This window comes from Carassius gibelio, chromosome A1 (assembly GCF_023724105.1).
Source record: "Carassius gibelio isolate Cgi1373 ecotype wild population from Czech Republic chromosome A1, carGib1.2-hapl.c, whole genome shotgun sequence".
Taxonomy (NCBI): domain Eukaryota; kingdom Metazoa; phylum Chordata; class Actinopteri; order Cypriniformes; family Cyprinidae; genus Carassius; species Carassius gibelio.
In genome coordinates, this window is record NC_068371.1 from 15111569 (window position 1) to 15136369 (window position 24801).

General features: G+C 35.6%; 1 protein-coding gene across 3 annotated transcripts in view; it reads left to right on the forward strand.

The window, feature by feature from the left end:
• The first annotated feature begins 456 nt into the window (after nucleotides 1-456).
• Nucleotides 457-24801, forward strand: part of LOC128014099 (neural cell adhesion molecule 2-like) — a 376809-nt gene continuing 352464 nt past the window's right edge. For all 3 annotated transcript variants that reach the window (XM_052597383.1, XM_052597544.1, XM_052597465.1), the window contains exon 1: nucleotides 457-714. In XM_052597383.1, coding sequence (XP_052453343.1) covers nucleotides 663-714 — 52 coding nt within the window. In that variant the 5' untranslated portion in view covers nucleotides 457-662. The remainder of the gene's footprint in view (nucleotides 715-24801) is intronic.

A 24801-nucleotide genomic window follows, 5' to 3' on the forward strand; every position in this document is an offset into this window, starting at 1 on the left:
CTAGTTTTGGTTTCAAAAACTCTCTTCAGAAACCTAAGGGTGATGTCACAGACACTACATCCATGTTTTTATACTGTCTACGCTGGAAACGAGCTTTCTGATTGGACATAAATTGGTCCTACGCCTTCTACAGAATATATAAATACAGACAAGTAAATTTAAACCACTTAACTTAATTGCTATCGGGATGTGAGGAGACTTTCAACCAGTATAACAAAAAATGTTTCTGAAGACAATCACCTATTGCACCTTTAATATGTATATTATGCATAATTTGCAGGTAATACTGCCTTTTGTATGCCATGCTGTAAATTAATTAAATAATTTAATTAATTAATTAATTATTTCATAAACGAGATCTACCGAGAGATCTCAGTGGCCTTCTTAATCTTAATTTATTATTATTATTATTTTTATTTATTTTATTTTATTTTTTTTTTTTTTTGAGGGGTGAATTCGACATGAACATGTTCTCGCGGGCTGCAGTGAGATTAGCATTTGAGCTCCAGCAACAGTGAGATTAACATTTGAGATCCAGCATACACACTCACACACAGGAAGAAAGAGAGGGAGAGCGCCAGCTGGATTCGCTACTTTCATTCGGCTCACTGAGGTTTCAACTCGCGACACAGGCGGCTGTCTGTCACTTTCACCTGCTGAACATGATCTTCAAAATCACCTGTCTGCTTGGATTGCTGCTCTGCGGCTGTCAAGGTAAAAAGATCAACATTTAAACATTTAAGTGGGCAGCCAAACAGCGGGCACAAGTTGGGCATCTCCGGCTCTCCTCGGTCGAGATCGAGGGGGGAATCGGGTGGTTTTGAGTGTTATATGGATGGCATTGGATGAAAGACAACAGTTGTGCTGCTCTTTCAGCGAGAAGAGCCTGTGAGAAGAATAAAAGCATGTTTACTGTTGATCCCTTCGCGTTATGTAGGATAATGATTGACATGCGTGTGGTCCTGCAGTTAAACGTTCATATTCAGAGAGCATCAGTGTTATCGACAAGCAGCGTTTACATGACAGATGTTATGAAAAATGAACACAGCGAACATTGTACTGTTAATAGGAAATAATTTGTAAGTCACCTATAGTGAGGTAGGCACTACATCTGCGCCCCCTCGATCACTTCACACCGTTATTTAGTTCCTGCGATGATTTTTCTATTATTATTTTTCTTCATAAATTGATTGATTTGTGTTTGTTCTTCCAGCTTGTTTTCAGTTTTTATCTGAGTCTTATAACTTGATGGATTTATTGATAAGAACGTACACTGTAATGTTTTATAACGGTCGTAAAGTCCGAACGCTTATTAAATCCTGGCACGCGCGTTTAGAGGTGACACTTCATCCCGTATCCTATATATTTACAACGCGACTGATTTATTTCAAAAGCCGTTTGTTGGTTTCTTTTGACAGTGTATAATAAAGACCGTGTTTGAGAGTTTCAGCGCGTGAGAGCGAGCTGCGCGACGCGCTGGAAATACAACGCTCCCCTCAAATTAACGAAGGTGATCAGAACATCCGCTTATATAAATAATTAGCTTACTTCTCGACTTCAAGCAGTGTAGAACAGCTTCGTGCATTATAAAGCTCGCGTTCTAGATTGGTCACGTCGCGTGAGATGAATCCATGTCTGTGGCAGGACGACAGGTGGAGTAAGAGCGCTGCAGTGTCTTCAGTCCTTTTGCTCTTCAAGTGTAAACAGCTCTCTTTTTTCGCCACCATCCAGATCGTACTATTGGGAAATCTTTTAGAAAACAAATCTTAGGGTTACTGTTTGTCTGACTCTATATAGCCTAGTTATAGTTATTAGGCAGGATGAGAAATTAAATGTTTTGCAGATCAACCATAAATGAAGTGTTTTACCAGCCATTAATCTTGTTTTTACTTCATAATATAAATTGCTATGTCCATTAAATTAAACCACTGTTGTTTCTTGAAGCTGATTGGTTTTTGTAAGGTAGGCTATAGCAGTGCTGGGCATTTTATACTATTGGATCGTGTTCAGCTAACCTGCAACCATACATATTTCATTTCACATTCTAGTTTGCAATGAAAAATTAACTGTCATCTTTAATTTGGCCTTGAAATCTGACTCTTTGACACGATGTTGCTCATCACAGTGGATGGAGGATGGAAGATTGTAAAAAAAAATAGCTTCTTGGCTGGTGGTGAGTGCTAATTTCCCACCCTGATTCCTGGCCTATACCATGCCCTCAAAATCGCCTGATCAATTTCAAAATGCAGTGCAGAGCATTATGATTTTTTTTTTTTTTGGATTAGCTTTATTGATTTTAATGGTTGACCAGCTGTTTCAGTGATCATATCCATGTTAAATACTAGGTTGATTTAAGTAGTCAATTAATTCCATTACATACACTGGCTGTGTCCAAAACAGATGTCAGCTGCCTAGACAGTCAGTTGCTCAATACATGGCATTCCTCTATGATAAATACCTTGTAAGGAGTTAGATCAGTGATTTTTAAAGTTCCTGCGACATTAGTGATGTATTTATTGTTCATGATAATTCTTCAAGGCCCCAGAACTCATTTGGCACCTCTGAGAATGATCAGCATTAGTGCATAATGTCCGTTTATATGTTGTACATCTATGATTCTTTTATCAATGATTCTTTTAACAATAACATTTAGATAATTTAAAAAGATTTCCTGGTTCGTGTCATAGTAAATGGCTATGAAATATGTTATGAAAAACAGAAAAGAGCGGCACCCGGCTAACATAAAAACATATGTTCTAATATTGTTTTGCAAAAGTTCCCATTAAGCTACGAGAACATTATTTCTGAATGTTCTCTGGACATTATAAACATCCAGTTTTTCAAATGTTATAAAAAATATTTTTTCTTGGTTAAGCAAATATTAAAGGAATGTTGCATTTGATCATTTTGAAAATGTTATGGGAATGTTACTTTTGAATATGTTCTGACCATTCTGGAATCAGTAATAACATAAAAAATAAGTTCAATCATCCAATTAAAATGTTTCAGAAATACAATGTTCCATGAACAATGAATACATGATGTCTGTGAAAGACCAGGTAACTCTAAATGAACGTTCAATTACCTTTCTGGAATGTTTGTTCAAAGCATAGAGAACAAATGTTCCATGTTAACAGGGACATCTGTAATTATAGGAGAAAAAAAAAATTGTAACATTGTCAGAATCCTGACATATTCAATCGTGTGAATCTGACAAAAATACTTGCTTTATTAAAATGTCATGCATGTGTGTGTATGAATGATTACTGATTATTGAATTATGCAGTCATGGACTGAAGGAATGTGTCCTCAGGAAAGACTGAAAGAAAACAGTGCACAAAAACACTTCATATTGAGATTTTCATCCTCATCGTCAAAAAGTGAATTTGAGCAGCCTAGGCTGAGCTATTCTGAATTTCAACTCTGAATTTTGATACAACAGCACTTACTGATTTTCAGATTCAGATAGGTCATTACAATAAAGTGAGCTCGATTCTGTTGGTGTTTAAAAATTCCCATATTCATACTCTCCAGGTTGAATGTTAATGCTTGAGAAGCTCTTGAAATTGCCATTCATTTTATTTTTTATCCTTTTGTGGTACAGAGACCGTTTTCTTAAAGGCTTTTTCTCAAGATATTTTCCTTGTGAGTCCTTACACAGCATCACGGATATAAAAACATTCTGTCTTCATTCCGTCTTCACCCTTAGATTTTTTGAGGTCTGGGCTCTCGGTGCAGTGAATTATGCGCTCTGCGGCACGGCTGCAGCTATCGTGTGCTATGTTAAGTGCCATAATTAAGAGATTTCTCTGAATTGTGGTGAAGAATCTCAGTGGTGGGAGCATTAAAAGATTTATGTGGCTTGCCATGTGGAGAGTATACGTCTGAAGTGCATCTCCACAGAGATAGGTGCTCGCTGGGGACAGAAAAAAAGACAGCTAGAGTAATGGTCATGCTTGCACAAACACGTACGCATGCAGATGCATGCATGCTCTCTGTATGTAAGTAGAGTAGAGTAACCTTTATTTCCCTCTGTGCCGGGGGAAATAGCCACACTGCAGCAGCAAAACAGTTCAGAGGATTAAGAAATTTACAGTAAAAATAAAAAAAGACAGTGTACTTAAAAATGCATTTTCGTAATAAACCAGGGATATATTCACAAAACATTATCTTAGCACTAAGAGATCTCCCAAATAGCAGTAAAAGTTCTTAGCTAAGAGGTTCCTCTTAAAACGTATTCACAAAGCTGCTGAGACCAACTTTTACCAAGGAACTGGGGGAAATCTTAAGCTAAGAGAAAGGGCGGGGTTGACCTCGTTGCTGTGGAGGATGACATTAAGCTTACTGACCAGTGATTGGCTGACAGGGAATGGGTCTCTGTCAGTCATTTAGTCACATATATATTCTAGAATGAGGTAAATGTTCATCTATCATTCTTTGACCTCAAATAAGGCTTATTATTTGAAAATTAAAATATGTAATTTGTAGCAACTTTACATGGCTCATGCTAACATTAACCTAGATAAATGTACGCTATTAGGCGGATATCATATCAGGCACATTTTTCACGTACAATTTTCTTTATAACTGAGGAAACAACAAAATATGTTGTCATTTTTGGTCATTCATATAAGAGTAATACATCATTCAAAACTGTAAAGATTCTACTTTTATTTTTGTACACTCACAATATTAACAAAAGCTTTTGTAAAATAAAGAACACGAACAGGACACACTTCCTGTGGTCTCTGTCTCTGTGAACTGAAGCACGTCACAAAAATGAAACGAAACTCATATAGACTACTTCCTTCACAGACATGAGATATATATCTATGAAAAACTTGAAAGGAATTGTAAATAAACCAATTAAAATTGAAAACAAATACTCTGAGATATAATCTGTATGAAAGGTGTATTTATCTTGAAAGGTGCATCACTGAACTGTGAGTCATCTTCGTTCTTGCAGCTGACAGTGACTCAGAAAACACAAGTTTATTAATAAATAATACAAATATCTTTTTGCAATGTTTTTTTTTTTTTTTTTTTGATACATTCATAGTCATTAATTTGGCTTGTGCTTTGTGGCACGTTTGACTTGTTACCCAACTTCCTACTTCTTGTCCAACTCATACATAACAAGAATTACATAATTCTAATTAAATGGAAATTATTGTAAAGCAGATTGCCTGCGACAGCCATCTTAAGATAGTTTGTGATCTGGTCTTGAATACGTTGTCTACTCCTAACTTTTAACAGATTTAGGAGCTACTTTTAGCCTTTAGATGTTTTGTGACTACTGGGCCAGATTTTTTAATTTGTTTGCTAGATTGATGCAAGGAAGTTACTATGCAAACAGATCAAAATAAGTGTATTGGAATTGTTTACCCAAAAATGAAAGTTTAGTCACACTCTGGTGACAATGTAAAGGAGTTTGGTTCAATAATTCACAAGTAATCCACATGACTTCAGTCTATCAATTCATGTCTTGAGAAGCCAAAAGCCAAAAATATCACAAACCATTGCTTGTGGCTAAAATATGAGTCCATCTTATGCATAATATTGCTTTCTCCAGTGAAAACATGATCTGGTCAGAATCAGGAGAGAATGTGCACAGATCAAGCACGATTTACAATATACAATTTGGTCCATAACAGTTCTAAATTAATAAGTGGGTGGATGGATTTTGACGTGAGAGGACAACATGGATTTACTTTTTTCACTATAGAAATCATTTCTATAAATGTTTCATTCTGACGGCACCCATGTACTGCTCTATTAGTAAGAAAGTATCATAATGCTGAATTTCTCCAAATCTGATGAAGAAACAAACTCATCTACATCTTGGATGTCCCTAGGCTTAGTATATTTTCAGCAATTGCTCTTTTTTTGATGACTACTCTTTTAAGGTAGTAGTGGTTTAATCCTAGTATGAGTAAAAGCAACAAAATGAAAAAAATAAAATAAAATAAAATTGTAGGATTTACTTTGAATGACAATATTCACATAGAAATTACTAGTTAATTTCACAAATAATGAGAAAGAAATGACAAGTAACACATTGGGTTAAACTTAAAAATGGAAATACTAAAATATTATTTTCTTGTGAAACATAGCAAATATATTTATTTTATTTAAACTTAGAGTTCAAAAAAATAAAACAAAAGAACAACAACACTGAAAATGTATGGATAAACCTGTCAAGTGCAAAAACCCTGTGTGTAGTTTAACCACTAACATTTTGGATAAAATCCTGCATTTAACTTCTATGCTGTAAAAGTCAAAGAATTTGATTAATGAGTAGAAGGAAGGACATACAGATATAAACCCTTGAAAACAGAACTATATCAAACCCCTCCCTCCCAGGGGAAATATGCATGAGCAAAATCATTTTAAAGTGTGGTCGCATTCAGAAGGCCTCAGAGCTGCATAAAGTGGTAATTTCAATGATGTAGATGCTGCATTCATATATTAATATGCTTTGATTCCCATGGGCCACAGAATCAGGGCAGATTTGCATAAATTCTGCTCATAAAATACAAGTAATCCTGAGAACAGTTCAGATGTTAACAACCTACCGAAGATTGAATATCTGTTAAATAGCATAGGTCGTTTTATTTCTTTTTATTAATTAATTAATTAATCAATCAATGTATTTATCATTTATTTATTTATCTTTGAGTTTGGCTGTTTTGTATTCAATAGAGTTAGAATGATGTTTTCGTTTAGACAGTTTTAGACTTCTAGTATTTCCACTTTTAAGGGATTTTTCACCTAAAAATCTAAAAAGAAATCCTATGATGTTGAAATATAAGTTGCATTTTATTTTTACATTTACACTTATGCACTTAGCAGATACCTTTATCCTAGGTGACATACAATAGAAGAGCATAAGCAATTTACAGATCTTAAATAAAATCAGAAATAGTAGCTTCTTTGATAATGTAAAAAAAAAAAAAAATGTAAATACAATGCAACAGGCGCAAACATTCTAAACACTAAACATGCACTTCAGTTCTCCACAAAAAAAACAAAGCAAAAAAAAAAAAAAAAAACCTCTAGTTCTAGGCAGCATTCAGTATAAAACAACCTTTTGTTATACACACTGAGCGATGACATGCTTTAGTAAACTGTCTTCAAGTTGGATGTGAGGACAGGAAAAAAAAATGCCATCGACTGATTTGTTGCATTGACTATTATTTACTGATTTGTTGTCCTGAAAAAAAAAAAAAAAAAAAAAAAAAAAAATATATATATATATATATATATATATATATATATATATATATATATATATATATATATATATATATATATATATATATATATATATATATAGTAAAAACAAACAAAAAATGAGAGCAACGTTTTCTGATATACCAGATGTTTTAAAAGAGACACCAGATACCCATTTCCCACAAGTTAATATGATTCTTTTTGCATCTTCATGAAATGTCTGTAACATGCTTTGGTTCCTCAGTGGTCATGTAAAACCTCACTCTTTTTACCTTGACAAAGGCAGCTCTGTGCACAACGACCCACTTTGGCGATTGTTAATTTAAATCAGAATGAGCTACTGCTCACTCAAGACGTGTGATTTGCTCCCTTGTAGAGATGTAACCATTCAGACTGCTCATGGTTCGGTTCATGGTTTTAGGGTCACGGTTCAGTATTGTTTGGTTGAGTATGTGCTATGTTCAGGAAAGATAGGACTATGGATGCATGTTCTTTTGTGTCCCACAGCACACAAAGTAAATACTAGGCTACATAAGTAATGGTTAAATGTTTGCAAAATGTTATTTATTTTAAGGATGTGAGAGACCCTGGTTCGAATCCACTGTGAGACACCAATGTGTCCCTGAGCAAGGCACTTAACCCCTAATTGCTCCAGAGGTGTGTGACCTCTGACATACAGTATATAGCAATTGTAAGTCACTATGTTTCATCATTGAGGATTTCTTTAAAAATGAAGTCTAAAAAGCTCGTCTTGTTCTGGTGAACCCAGTCTTGTGTCTTGTCTCGTCTCGTGGGTTGTCTCTTCACAACTATATAAAATACATAAAAATTCTCATAAGATCACATTGAAACATCATAATAATCCAGTGTCTATCCATTACAAATCCAGTCAATCAATGAACACATTTTCAGCAAATATGGCACTTTTATCCAGTGCAATTTGCATTGTGTTAATGTTTAATACCAGAACTTAGAATGAGTTTATAAAATCTGTGTGATTGTGGATGGAAGCAGAATTGAAATGTAGTTCCTAAATTTAAAGAAAGGAACATTTCGGACTCCGAAATCAAGATCGAGTTTCATCTCAATGGAGGTCTTTGCTGTGAATCATTGCTATCTATTCCTGCTCCTTCGTTTCATGTGCACCATCACAGTGACTCATCAAGGCTTCGGTTTCCATATCCTCCTCCTCTAGTGGCTTATGCTGCTACAGCACAGAAAGCAGGAGGAAACACAATATCTGCAGACGAGTAGGAGATGCTTCAGAGGCAGCTTTGAGTGGGTGTCTAGGCGAGCTTTCAGAAAGACACAGACTGTCAGTCTCTGTGAAGACTTTCTCACATCCAAACTCATGGTGCGTCTTGGTCACTCCCAATAGGAAAGAGCAATCACTAATGAGATCGCTTTAAAATCTCGCTCGTTTCTCATAGACAGCGCTTCGATTATTTGGAGTGCATATACAGTAGGGGGCATTGCTTAAGTCTTCAGCTTTTCTCTTGAGAAAAAGACTTCGGTAATCTCACAAAATTGAGGAGATCTCAACAGAGTCTGCAATCAAAAGTCAAAATCATAAGATCAGTTGGAGTTTCAAGGCATTAATAAACTGTGCATTCAGGAACATGCTGTGACTCAAATCAGGCTGAAAATCTGTTCGGGATGGCCCAGTATGATTCTTCATGCAATAACAGTAATATAAATCTGAGGTAATTATATAAATCAGACTTATTTATTTACTTTTTTAAGCTTAAGATGTAAAAAAAAAGAAGAAAAAGAAGAATCACTAAAACAAAACAAATGAAACCATAATGATTAAGGAATAAATAATTATGAATGTGTGTGTGTTGTATCTCTCTCTGTCTCTCCCTCTCTCTGTATATATATACATATATATATATATATATATATATATATATATATATATATATATATATATATCTATCTATCTATCTATCTATCTATCTATCTATATATATATATATATCTATCTATCTATCTATCTATCTATCTATCTATCTATCTATATATATATATATATATATATATATATATATATATATATATATATATGTAGACCAGGCACTGTGGAAACTTTAAAAAGTTATTTACTAAAAGTTCTTATTGTCCTGCAAAGCTATTAGTTTAAAATGCCACAAACCCTTTTTTTTGTTCTTTTATCTGAAATTGCCTATTTTTCGTCTAAGTTCTAAGTTTTTTTTTTGCCTATGTGTTTCTTTAGACAAAAGAAGGATCTTCTGTTTCATTGTGGAGATAAATAGTTTGACTCAATAATAACAACAACAATAACTGCAGTGGGTCGGCAATAATGAGGCCTTTGTAGAATAATCATTGATTACCGCTGAAATTAATCATGCTGCTAGAGCTCCATGGGTGGCCACAGGAGAATGAATTATATTTAGAAATTCCAGATGAATGCCACACACAACATAAAATATCCCATTTCTTAGAAACACCATAAAAGACATACATTAAAAATCAAATATTGTATCTGTATAGGTTCCTCTAATTTTGAGGTGGGCAGAATTATCAAAATCTTGCATTACCCTTCTCATTGCAATCTATTAAAACCACAGTTTTTTAAAAGGAGGTTTCACTTCAAGTGTTAAAATTGTTCTGTTGTTTTGCAATTTTATATTGACAGTAAACATACTGTGCATTCATGAAATATTAACTTCGGTTATAGAGTGGTTTTACGTGTTGTTTGTGTTTGTTCCATCATCACTTCATGATTCTGCAGGTATGCCTTCTATAATTATTAGGTATTATGGACGTTTATTGTCATCATTCTATATTTGCCTTTGTTAAGTGTTGCTGACATGTCTTGCCGAGTAACGGTATTTACGGTTTGTCTTGGGTGTGAGATATCAGCTCTTCTTTATTACATTGCAATGTATTAAATAATCTGCATTTGCTTCACCAAACATCATGATGCTTAAACCGTTGTTGCATTATAAAATTAAGATACAGTAAGGTTCTTTTTGTCAGTTCAAAAATGGCATATGGCCATTGACGGCCAAAAATAAATAAATACATAAATAATAATAATAATAAGTCACTACTGGAAAGGGTTCAAATATGCAAAGATGTCGGAAAACGGAAGAATCTGCAGTACCTTAAAGATTTTTATGAAGAATAGTTCTCCGTTTAACTGTTCAGAACAAACAAGGGAAACCTTGTGATGCAAAACCATCAGAAAACAGAAAGACAGTCGTAGATCATCTATGTAACAGCACACAGTATTAAGAACTAAGGGTTCCCAATTGAATGGGGTTATTTTAATAATTTCAGCAATATATATAAATTCTTCACCAAGAAAGTGGCAAGATGAAAACCACAATTTTCTGTTTCAAATTTTCACATAATGTAGCATCTTTAGGTTGTACTTATTTTCAAATATTTATTATAAAATTTTATATATTTTTTTCCCCAAAATGCAATAAATCCATTGAATCAATATACAAGTTATTTTTCATATTGAAATTGTTGAAAATACACAACATAGTAAGTTGATCCACATATGACAGCCTCTGAACTTGGTCAATGCTAATTTTATATGCAGGCACTGGCCTAAAAATACATTCATCAGTCATCGCTTCCAAAAAGAATTCAATGAGTCATCTTGTTAATGCTATAAATTAATTACAGCAATAAAAGAAAATTTAATCATGAACAAGAACATGAACAACATCACATTAGACCACAGACATTCCAAAATTACATTTCCCTTTCATTCTACTTCCAAAAGTGCATTCATATTTGCCATGTTAAATTAATTTTGGTGACTAGTGCTATGTGCTGTAATCAGTGTTGTGGGTAACGCGTTACAAAGTAACGCGTTAGAGTACTCTAATTACTTTTTTCCTGAAATTTGTAACTTAACGCGTTAGTTTCGTGCGTAAGTAATCAGTAACTTCGTTATTTTTTTAAAAAAAGTAATCCGTTATTTTAAGGAAAGGAAAATCCCGACTGCAGCCTGCTTTTTGTCAGACAGTAGTCCTAGGTCTACTGTGCCACCTGCGGATGTACAGTATCAGCGGAGCCGAAGCTCTGTGATCGTAAAGTCAATGGCTGTGATGCGTCTGTGCCCTGCGCCTGACCCTGTGTGTGTGTGTTTTTTTTTTCGAACTCCCGGCAAGATAGCAGAGAGGACAGCGTTTGGTTTATGGAAGTACGCACATTATTTTCAATTTGTCAACGAAAAAGAAAAGAACATAACGGTAAAATGCACAATCTGCTTTGGTGAAAAGCTTCTGTCGACCGCCAAAAATTCTACCTCAAATTTAACGCTACGTTTTAATCACTACTTTGAAGAGTAAATGTAAGAGGACTGTGTTAAAGCGAATTTAGGCTTGTGACTGTGAGTGACACTTTAATAATAATTAGTTCGGCTATTAAGCGATTTGTCATTTGCCTGTGTGGCAGTGAAGGATTTAATTCGGTTTGTTATCATTTTTGTTTGACAGGCAGCTGTTAATTTTTGTTAGATCATTGGCCGGCTGGTTGTTCATCATTTCTAAATGGATTTAAATCTGCAAGCCTGTTTAAGGTTGTGTTTACAAGTAAGCATACTTGTACTTTGATAACTGCATTATTTAAAGTTAAAGAAAAATCAGGAGTTATCTTGTGGTGCTCATAATATACAGTAGCCTAGGCTACCCGGGCTGGGTAACGTTAGGTGCGAATTTTGACTAATAATATGTTCTGTGATAAATAAATAAAACGCCATGTGGAATAGCCGATTGCTGACTGTCTATCCTGTTATTGTTATTCTGCAGTGTTAATTTAGTCGGATGACTGACGTTATTCATTGTCGGGAGTCACGACTTCTAGGTGCATTTAAAGGGGCCAGGGGCTGTGTCTGTCATGTGTGAGCCACTGCAAACGGCTTTTAATTTTTGGTAACGCATGAGTACTCTAACGCGTTACTTTTATGAATAGGTAACGCTGTATCATAACTGATTACTTTTAATTGATGGTAACGTTGTAACCTAACTAACTACTTTCCAAAGTAACTATACCCAACACTGGCTGTAATAACAAAACCATAAATGGCATTAATAAAAGCACTAACACTGAGCTATGTAATATCACGTTCATAATCGAATGCAATCCATAAAATGAAAGCTATATAGCATAGCTTGTCAAACCGCGCTTTGTGTTCTTAAACCATTCTCCCTCGAGGAAACTTCAAGGAAGCATAGTGTATGTCTCAAGATCATTTAGCTACTAACCGATCACCAGAAGGTGAAGGTTTGTGTACTCACGGACATGTCTCTTTTTACACTGAAATAAACAGAGATTTGTCTTTAGGAGTTTCGACTTCTGTTGATTGCTTGTGTTAAACAGCATGGATGTGTTGTTGTTCTGTGTAGCGTAGCCTTTAATAAGGATGAAGGGACACATAAGACAGAGACGTCGCATGAAAACAAGACAATCTCACGAGACACTCGAGTGAGACAAGACTTCAAACTCAAACTCTCACTGCTTGTGGACTAGTGCCATCCAATATATTCATACTCATTCCTTATGGATCTGAATGTCTCTCTCCATCTGTCTCTTTTTCTCTGTCTGCCTCGCTTCCCAGAAGGATGCTTTATTGCTCAGAAGTTGCTCTTTCATAGCTCAAAAGATTCCCCTGCTGAAGGGAACAGCATATGTTGTATTTCGGATGCTGGTGTTGCCATAAAGGTTTTTAACCAGCAGATCATTGTTGCACAAGTTAGGCCAACCCAGTTAAACTGGTAAAAAGCATGATTATGCTGGTTGTTTCAGGAAGTTATTGAAGATCTTAGCTCTGTTTCTTTCAGGTATCAACTTTGATTCAAATGTTTCTCAAAAATGGCTAATGAGAAATAATAATAGAAACAAATGAGCCAATATAAATGAGATTATCTTTTATTGGTTCGTGAACTGAACACTCGGGACCGTTTGCCTGGGGCTCTTGATTAAATGTAATAATGCTTTAAATAATGTTGACATTTTCTTGCACAATCTTGACCTGAATATATTGTTGGGAGCCACAGATTTTAATTTTGTATTGCCTGTTTATGATTTTTTTTTGTCTCTCAATATGCCAGTAGCCAGTAGCCATTGACTTGCATTTCACTAATCACCAATGACCACAGTTTTATCTTCTTTACTGTTCTACTGTAGAAAAAAAAGTCACCTATCTTGGATGGTATGAGGGTTAGTAAATTAAAAGCAATTTTTTTTTTTTTTTTTTTTTTTTTTTGTAAACTGTTTCTTATTGTCAACGAGAATGTATTTGTGATGTTTCATTTTCCTTCTCTTTTTATTCCATGCTATTCCATTATCCTCATACATTACTTAATAATATTAAACAGATTTCTGTAGAGGACTGAAGCACTCAACATGGAGTGATTGAATCAATAATAATTAAATCAGAATTTGAATATAGACATTAATTTAAATGTCCATAAATGCACCAATTTTTGTCTAATATTCCATTAAAATACAACAATAATTATCTTAAATATGTCATAATTTTCCATAAAATTTTAAGTACTGTCCTCTCTATGTTTTATTGTTCAAAGCACCTTTTTTTGGCATTGACTTTCATAAGTAAATTACCCTGTTCAAATTATGATGAATCATTCACTGAATTCAGTGAGAAATGATTTCTGCTTTTTAGCCTGGCTGTACCTTTATGCCGCTCAGAAGCGGATGTGTCATGTTTCTGTACACTCAGTTAATGATGTTTATCTGGGAAGGAGTAATGATGCTTCCTTTATATCAGATGCACCTGTTTACTATGTTACTGGAATGGTTGCAGCTCATGATTAAACATTGTGATTAAACAGTGTTAACGTAAGGGGCCAATTCATTCTCCAGTGAAGTAGCTTTGCTAAACAGAGGTAATGGTGTTTGTTATCAGACGTGGTGGGAGGAGGGAACGGTGTTTGTTTGTGACTAAGCTGTGATACCGCGGGGAAACGGTCTGCTCGAGCAGTCGATGGCTTCATTTATCACAGCCACTGGTGAAACATCAAACACACACACACTGCCTCCATCCATTGTTTGTGGAGCACATCGGTAAGGTGTCTTGGCATAAACCACAATTTATTACATTACTACTTTCCTCATCATACTCCAGTCACTCTTAATAGCATGTGAAAGCATGATCAGATTAACTAAGTAATTGTTCGAATCAGTTTCAGTTTTTTTCATCAAAGACATGAAATAATCAGCAAATTATGTTAATTTTTTTTATTTATTTTTTTATTAGCTTTGTGCATTTCAGACAAGCTGAAGTCAAATGCAAGGCTCATGTTGTAGAACTTGTAAAATTAATCTGTAGTTTCATGCTCTCTCACGGAACACTGGATTTAATGTCATTTCACTTTGAATCAAATTATGAAATCATTAACCATTGAATCGGTTTTGTGGTGCAGGTCTTGATATTAAGCGTCATCATATGCTTGTAGCATATGCAAGTAAATATGTCATTCATGACTTGTCTACAGTTTATTCTGAAACAATATTCCCATCAGTGCTCTATCAGCTCTTTCTTAATAGCATATTTGTGATATTTGCCTCGTTAAATTGATTTCATTTTTGCTTTTATATAGGCCAATTTTTCCCTAACATTATTAAATATATGGTAATAATGAAATGCCATTTTTACAGGTGCACTTACTGTTTAATGAAGCTCGTTATGAATGTTATGAGATATGAAATGTTGATGAAAAATGCAATGATACTTTTACATGTCAATGCCAATTTTATTTATATAGCACTATTAAACCCACACATAAAATACAAATTATCAACAAGAAGAATATGCCATGGCAAACAAATATTTATTTACCTGTACTTTAAAAACATGTATAGAGTCAGCATCCCTGACATGTAAATCTCAGCTATTCCAAAGTCTTGGCGCTGCTGCCGCAAATGCACAGTCCCCTTTATGGCTCAAGTTAGTCCTTGGAATTTTAAGTACATTTTGAGTGCAAAGCCATACAAAGACTTATACACTAATAAAAGAAGTTTAAAATCAATCCTTTATTGTACTGGAAGCCAGTGTAGAGAAATCAAAGAAGGTGTAATGTGTTCACATTTTTTTTATATTCATTAAGAGTCTTGCGGCAGCATTTTGAACCTTCTGCAGCTGAAGAATTGATGCTTGACTAATACCCTTGTATAACAAATTACAGTAATCAAGTCATGATGATATGAGAGCATGAATTACAATTTCAAGACTCTTAAATGTCAGACATGATTTAAGATTAAGATAAAGCTATCAATACAAACACCCAAGTTTGTTTAAAGGCCTGTTTCAGCATGTTGGGGAAAACACCTGTATCTAAGAGGGCTTTTACACTGGGCTCGTATGAGCCCGAGCTCAATTGTTCCCAGCACCGCCCGCAGCGTTGGTCTGCTTTCACACTCAATAGTTGTATCAAACCCAGGTGCGTTTGAAGTCACCTTACATCATTGCAAACACACACAGAAAACGCATGGAGAACACAACGCGACTGAGCATAGTTGTATTTTTTATTTTTATTTTTTGGTGCTATTATGCACAGTATAATAATTCATTTTAATGTTAATTCATTTAATTTTGATTTAATTTTAGGAGTGTGTGGAATCAGCCTCGGCTCTCTCGTGTGTTGAGGAAACGATATCAACAGTGTTACGCATGCGCGGGATACTTTACTTCCTGAACAAGTGCGCGCACGAGTCCGTGTTGCTTGCACATTCACGCGAACCGCGGCACAGCTCGGGAGCAACCGAACACAGACCACCTTCTCCAGGTAGTTTCGGGTTCGGTACACCAGTGCGCACCAGGGTCCGATGACAGCGTTCACATTAGCGAATTTTCATGCGAACTGGACAAGGACAAGGGAGAATAGAACAGGCTCAAACTCAGATAGGCCAGATAACAGATAACATAAGGGGCAGACGGGTGATGATAACTAAAAACCAGGAACAGGTGATCTAAATGAATGGGGATTAAATAAACAGGAGCAAATTGGAACTAAACAGAAACCAACATGTGACAATCTATGTCTGCCCGGTAGGTTTTAACCTGCTTACAATTTCTGAAGAAACAGTTCCTGTGTCTGGCCGTTCTGGTGCTCAGAGCTCTGTAGCGTCGACCAGACGGCAAAAGTTCAAAGAGGGAGTGTGGATGTGAGGGGTCTAGAGTGATTTCGCCAGCCCTTTTGGTCACTCTGGATGAGTATAGTTCTTGAAGAGAAGGGAGGGTTGGACCAATGATTCGCTCAGCAGTCCAGACTATCCTGCATAGTCGTGTGAAGTCAGATTTAGTAGCTAAGCTGAACCAGACAGTTATTGAAGTGCAGAGGACGGATTAAATGATGGCAGAGTAAAACTGTTTCAGCAGTTCCTGTTGCAGGTGGAACTTCTTCAACTGGTGAAAAAGTATAACCTCTGCTCTTTTTTTAACAATGGAGTCAATGTGAATTAAAGACCTGCATCCTGTGGGACCCAACGCAACAAGGTGTGGCGTGAGACAACTCTTGATGGGCGAGTGTTAGGGCTGCGCCAATTACGATCGGCCGATCATTATGCGCCTCTTGTCAGTAAATTCGAGTCTCTTCCCGTCTGCACCCACACACGCTAGGGGTGCTCCGATCACGATCGGCCAATCGTGAATGCACATCTCGTCATTAAAGCCGGTTCTCTAATCAGCTGTAAATTCCATCAGGTGCATTATTTCACATAGAGCAGCTGTTACTACACAGAGCCGTTGTTAACTGAGAAGCTGCACAAATCCAGCGTTTATTTGCACATCTTCTAAGTTAACAACGGCTCTGTGTAGTAACAGCTGGCCTATGTGAAATCACGCACCTGATGGAATTCACAGCTGATTAGAGAACCGGCTTTAATGACGAGATGTGCATTCACGATTGGCCGATCGTGATCGGAGCACCCCTAGCGTGTGTGGGTGCAGACGGGAAGAGACTCGTGTGTGTGTGCGATGCGGGAGAACAAAATGATTCGGGGAACTCCAGCAAAATAGAAATTATCTAAACATAAAGTGTCTAAAAAATAGAAAATGTTATTTATCTGTAGCACAAAAGCAAAAAGAACAACTAATATTAACATTAAAATCATTGACATGCGCAAGCTTAGCATAATTTCTATTTATAACACAGAATTTTTTACACAGAATCGAATAAAATCAGAACCAGTCTCGCTATTTTTGTTATTTGTTTGGAGGATGACTTTTTATACTTGTCGGGAAAGTAAAATTATTTTGCACTTGCCCCTTTGTCCTGGACTAGTGGATAGGCATATCTATGATGTCTATTAAATCAGTCACAGTGCTATTTACGCCCAATTAAGATTAATTTTATGGTTAATTTTTAAACATTCTAGTCAATTTATTTGTTTAAATAATCATTAGATTACTTGATCGATATTGTATAGACTATTTTTGCTATTTCATATCCATGTATAATATAAATTTAAATGATGCATGTCAGTGTGTCCCACAGACTTACACTTTATGTGTGGTGGCATGTCCCCTGGGGGAAATATATATGTATAAAAGGCACACTGGCTTATGGAAAGATTCAATTCATCCTCTGCCAGTAGGAGGCGCTTTAAGAGCGGCAGAAAAAGCGCTTTCCCCGGGAACAGTAACAGTATTGCGTTCATGAACGCTACCTTATCAGGCATTATAGGAAAGATTAAATGAAAATGACTTTATCAGGCATTATAGGGAAGATTAAATGAAAATGACTTTATCAGGTATTATAGGAAAGATTAAATGAAAGAAAAAAAAAAACTTTTATGAAGAAAATCAGTTCCTTTCCAAAAAGATACATTCACATAAAAACACCCATGCCACGTTTTGATTTTGAAATGTGCAGTGCTCATGTTTATTCAACAAAGTCAAAGTATTTTCTAAAATCTATTTGTGGAGGTCAGTGTTGATATTGTGGCGGGCCACAATGAATAAACCAATGTATGGGAAACCCTGCTTGATAATGTTGTGTGATATTTTAAACTGTAATTAGCAAAAATATTGAAATGCATCATATTTAATCACCCATGCATGTTTTTCAGAATTTAAATGTCTGTATTCAAGGATATGCCTGCAGAGATTTCTCTGGTGTCATAAGAGAAACTCCAGTATCACTACTATTCCCACTGTTCATCAATATAAGCTTATCTTATCATATACCTCATTCCAGGGCTGTCACAATATTAGATTTTTCATATCACTGCGGTTATTGTGGCCATATGAATTCACGATATCGATATATTGTGAGATTTTTAGAAACCTGGGGGAAGGGGGGGGGTCAAATGATTTTTACTTTGTTTATTGAGTTTTCATTTTCACCCAACGAACATAAGGATACTGATAAATGCAGGGCACGAGACTCCGGCTTTCTCTGTCTTCTTTGAAGCTCCTATGAAATACTGTAACAAGAGAGAAAATACTGTCAAGTTCAACAGTATGATGGATAAATATTAATGCTAACATTTTACAATAATTTGTCAATTGTTAACATTAATGTATTAACTAACATGCATGAACCATGAACAATACATTTATTACACAGTTTATTCATCTTTGTTAATGTAAATAAAAATAGAGTCATTCATTGTTCATGTTAGTTCACAGTGCGTTAATGTTTACAAACACAAATAGAAATTTTAATAATGCAAAAGTAAATGATGTAATTAACATGAACTAAGATTAATGATTGCTGTGGAAATATTGTTTATTATTTTTGGTATTTATATGTTAAAGTTGCTATGTTAACTAATGTAATCAACTTATGTTAACTAATGAACCTAATTGAAGAATGACCGCAGTCAAAGTGTATGGCACTGCGACCAACTTCACATTTTACAAGTTTAATTTAGCAATGTGGTTGCACAGTTTTTCAAGATCAGTTTTAATCGTGTAACTGTTAATATATTTGAGCAAAGAAATAAAGTGTTACTACGCACAGGCCATATTGATTGCAAACACAAAAACAAGAAGAGTAAAGAAAATGTGGTACTTATTAAAATAATCACCCTTTACTTAAATATATGGAATGATATTGCTGACTTTATTCAAAAGGAATTGCAAATTGTATTTGCAATTGCGTTTTCAATTTGTGAACGCATAAAATGTGACATAATCCAAAAGCAAATGCAAATCGCGCATTACCGTTTTCATTTTCGATTAAGTGAACGCACAGTGTCTGCCAAATTTAAAATGGAATTGCAAAATCCGTTTGCAATTGTGTTTCCCATATCTTACGAGCTATGAGCCTGTAGCAATATTAATTACCACATTTGCCTTTTCACTCTCTCTGCACTGTGCATGTAAACTGCCAAAACTCAAATGGAATCTCAATACCTTTTGAATTTGAATTTCCAACGTCTACACAGAAACCTGCCAATCAAGTGACAGGGGTGGGACCATTTTATTGGGCTTGTTTGCATTGGGACATGACGTCTAACATAAACATATTTACAAATACATTTACAATCTTTTCCTTGTATGGCTCTATTGCCTTTCTTCAAAATGATTTATTATTGCTTTAGTATTGTTTGTAATTTTATGTTAATTAGGTCACGTGAACTGGAATGCATTTTCTGCACAATACAGACAGGCACCATGCATAAAATGGGATGCAGACACTAAAAAAAATATAATGTATGTAGTCAATTGAGCTTAAAACTACTTTACTGTCTTAAATATTACACATGCAGTGCACTAAGAGCAAATAGCTGTAGATTCTATTTACACTATGTTAAAATAGCTATTTATATTAGTTATTGCACATAGTGGCAATTATCTGCACCTCAGTATTGTAGTACATTATAAAACAGTCTGAAATAACAACTTATTGAGTATAAATTATCATTTTAATTCAAATTATGAAATGGATGTCACAGTTTGTCACAAGTTTCAGAAAGTTTTTTTTCGAGTATGGCTCTGTGTGGCGTTAGATGTAGCGGAATTTCCTTATATGGGTCCTGAGGGCACTTCTGCCGGAAGAGCGCGCGTTCCCGTATAGCAGAGCACTGAGAGCACAGACATTCAATGATCAGAGCGGGAGCGTCGCGAAATGTCACAAAAGAAGTGTGTTTTTGGTTGCCAGGGCAAGACAACCCTGCACAGATTACCAAAAAAAAAAAAAAAAACAGCATTAAGGGACCAGTGGATGGAGTTTAATTTTACAGTGCATCAACGGAGTTGTGCAAGTGTTTTTGTTTGTTCCCTGCATTTCGAAGATGGTTGTTTTACAAACAAGGCCCAGTGTGACGCCGGATTTGCACATTGTTTATTTCTTAAGGATAATGCAGTCCCAACGAAAAAGGGTCACGATCGTGTGTTGGAACCGCATGCGGTGAGTAAAACATGCGATGTTGTCATCAAACTGCACTTTCCACATGTACAGCTTAAAAAAAATAAAAAATAAAATAAAGACAACAAAGTGGAACTTAGTCATTTTCCAAAACCGCTGAGCAAATATATACAGTTTCAGTACATACCACATAGAGACATTGTTGCTGATGCTGCTCTTGTTAAATTTCAGCCTCTGGATCTGATTGTGGATCATAAATATACGCTGAATCTGACTGTTAGCCATGGTTTGTTTTGGATGTTTTTTCCTCACAGTAATGTCACAGCTTCCAAACGCTTTCAACGCAAAAGCTTACTCGCGCTATTGATTCTTTAGCTCCTCCCACACGTCACGCCTCCAGCCGGTCGTGTTTTTCCGTGAAAAATCGGTACAGACTATCTTTCTCTTATGAATATAATAAAACTAAAGACTTTTTGGAGTTATGAAGGATGCAGTACTACTCTATAGGTACTCAAGATTAACAGGATATTGAGTGAAAACGAGCATTTCAGCCCCCCTTTAATTTATATTGTAAATTAATGCTTTTCTGATGTAATTCTGAAATTTGAGATGGGAGATAAAAAAAAAGGCATTATCGAACCCAAGTAGCTTGATCAAATTGTGAACAACACACCTTGTACCATCTGCGCCTCTAGAGTCGACGATTGTACTTTATCTGTTGTTATTTTGACTAGCTCAATAAGAAATATATAAGGTGCCATTAAAGTGTAGCACTTTACTTACAGAATAAACTCTGTAATTCCGTATAATTTTACATTAGATGAAACATGCTTAAAATAATGGATATGTGCTGTTTGCTGTATTATATTTTACTGTTGTTTTCCCTGTCTTTTTACACCTTAATGTTCTTTAATACTTAATACTAATACTTTAATACATTTGATTCGTTTTCTGTTAAGTATGCGCATGCGTTTTAATGCATGCACAACACGAAAACAACTAACATCATCACGCAATGCAAATTACACACACATGCACTGTCACCACTTTAATGTGCATATGTGTTATAGACATACCTTATGTCACTACCTTATGTAAACGCCAGTATGTATGTACGTGACGTCACCATGCTACAGTCTGGATCGAGTGCTGCATCTTTTCTTGTGTGACAGATGTCAACGTTAAGGCACAATACTGCCACCTGGGAGCTCAACCAGGTACTGGTGCTGGAATATTTTCATGTGGTGTTATCATAAGAGAACTGTTCATTTTAAATATTGCAGTTATCGCTAATACAGTATATACGGTATATCATCACACACTAAATTAACATGATATCGATAATTGTTGCTTTAACTATCATGGTTATCGTCAATACCTGTATATCGCGACACCCCTACTTCATATATATACTTGTTATATTCTCTATAATTTATTATATATACAGATGAGACGTCCTTTATGTTACCTGTTGCGTGACACATTTTTATCTGTTTGTAATAAACATGCATATGGTTGCATATTCAGTTTTCTTGTAGCATGCTTGTTAGTTTTGAAAATGAGGTAAAAGATGAGCTTATGTTTATGAACTGTGTGCAAAGCAATAAAATAGTCTCAGTCCCACAGCTGACCCGCCTCTTAACCACATCAAGTCCCATGGTTTCAGACTAATCTCTGCAGGCGCGTTCACGGACATATCGCTGCTGTCCTAATCCAGACGCTTACAGTTTCAAAGGTGAGCATGGCTCTCCTCGCCCTCTCTAAGTGATGCAAGCAGCCACCAAAGCAGAGAAGAGAGCCAAAAGCACATAATGAAAGGAAAGACGGATGAGAGTTGCAGGGCCGCGGCTCCCAGAGGACTGCAGATCCAGTGTGTTTGGTCCATTCGTCTCTGCTTTGAAACTGCAGTGATGTGTAATAAAGACTATGGGGAGATGGCCTGGCCTTCAGGTCCTCAGCAGAGCAGAGATAGAGGAAAAGTGTCTAAATATAAGGGCTTCAGTGGGCGGAAAACAATAACTGAAAAAGAAAGATATTTTTTAAAAAAGAAGTTGTTACAGAGAGTGCATTGATTTTGATTAGTTGTGCATGTGGAAATGGTATTTGTTCAGCTGTTTTTTGAAGGTCATGGTCTAAGCACGTCACATAAAGGTCATTCCACTTCTGAGGATCAGAGAGAAGGAGCATCAGTCATATAATGTAAGTGTATGGGAATCACATCTTTGAGAGGCAAAAACACATACACAAACAAAACCAAATTAAACCCTGTAGCTCGTGTTGGTACAGTGATGTGTAAATACACAAAACTATTGATCTGTTCAAGAAACTGAACGGTATTTATATTGCTTTATTACCTCTGATTTTTAAAGGAATGTCTCAAAGTCCTGAGTAGGGATACAACGATACCATTTTTTCAGATCCGGTACGATACTGAAAATGTAGAATTTCTATACTTATCTGTGTTGACCTGATCATCACACAACATCTACTACATATACACTTAATTTTAATGAAACATAACAAATTAAAGAATATATAATCATAATCTATGGCAAAAAAAAAAAAAACACTATTATAAACTTTGTTAGTGGATAATTCAGCAGCAAAAGATACTCTAGATTATAGAACAAAAATCAAAGGTGCACAATAGTTTGATAAAATCTAGTGAAATATTTTATTAAGTCTAAAATCTGGTAAAATGTTACACATTGCTCTTTGGATTGTAATAAAATACATTCGTGAAAAAACAAGTATATATACATTTATATAGAAATCTAAAAGATGTTTCTTTTAAATGTATAGAACAGTAATAAAGGCAGCAATAGAGCTGGGCGATATATGGCGATTTAGCCATCACCTGCTTTTAAATGGAGAGGGATTAAATAGACAGAGCAGTAGATCACTGCAAAGCTACGCAATATCGCATTCATTATTGAAGACGATTCATCTGGGATAATGAATGTGATATTGTGTAGCTTGTCAGTGATCTACTGCTCTGTCTATTAAACGCCTCTCCATTTAAAAGCAGGTGATGGCGATTTAGCGGTAATCATGGAGCCAGATTTACTGTCTAGATGCACATGATCATATCATTAGATATATCGCCCAGCCCTCGGCTGCAACATGTGATAGATAGGACAGAACAAGTGAATGAAGGATGACAGACAGCCGTAGTGGAAAGAAGAGTTTATTTGAACCTGAATTTAATGACTTCAATATTAATATGTAAATCACATGGCTTCAGCACATGGAACAGCTTCGCTTGAAATATGTCCACGAAAATGTGTTGATGCTTTATAATGTTCCTGTGCCTTTCATGGGGCTCAACAATAACACAGAAGAGTATACGCACAATATCGGATTTGGATTGGTCTCATCTGACCGATACCTGATCTGCAGAAAATGCCAGTATCGGAGCCGATACTGATCCCGAATATCGGATCGATGCATCCCTAATCCTGAGCTAATCCCGAATCTCAACAGCAAGCTCCTGATGTGTCGTCTTCTTGCTTTATGGTGGATTGCAGACTTATAATTGCAATACCACCACCTATATCTCAAATTGGACCATTGGCACTCTATCTACAATCTAAGTTATCAGTATCAATGGTTCACTAGAGAGATAAGTGGTGCTATCTTTTAGGGCCCCGGATAAGTTGTTGAATAAACTCATTATTTTAGTTTTCTTTGCACACTAAAAGTATTCTATTAGCTTCATGGACTATTTTAACAATGTTCTTACTACTTTGCTTTCAATGCAGTGTCAGAAAGCTCTTGGATTTCACAAAAAAAAAAACTAAAAATATCTTAATTTGTGTTCTGAAAATGAACAAAGGTCTTACTGGTTTGGAACGACATGAGGGCGAGTAATTAATAACAGAATATTTGGGAAAACTATCCCTTTAACAAACCCCACTTGCACTTATATATAGTAACGTGTTACTTTTTTCAGAAGTCTGACCGTGTTCCTGCAGACCATTCTACCTATGACCTCTTGAAACTTATTTTGTGCATTTCTTTTTATTTATTATCTATAATTAATGATTTTACCCTGACCTGCTGATCTCCATATTTAAAAAATAATTAGACCTGGGTGTAATGTATTTTAGTTATGATATGATATGATATGATATGATATATGATATGAAATGATGTGGCACTTTATTGGCAAAAAAGTCTGTAATTTTTCTTGCATCACAATATCTATGTTTACAACAATTGACATCCTTTAAACAGCAACATGCGC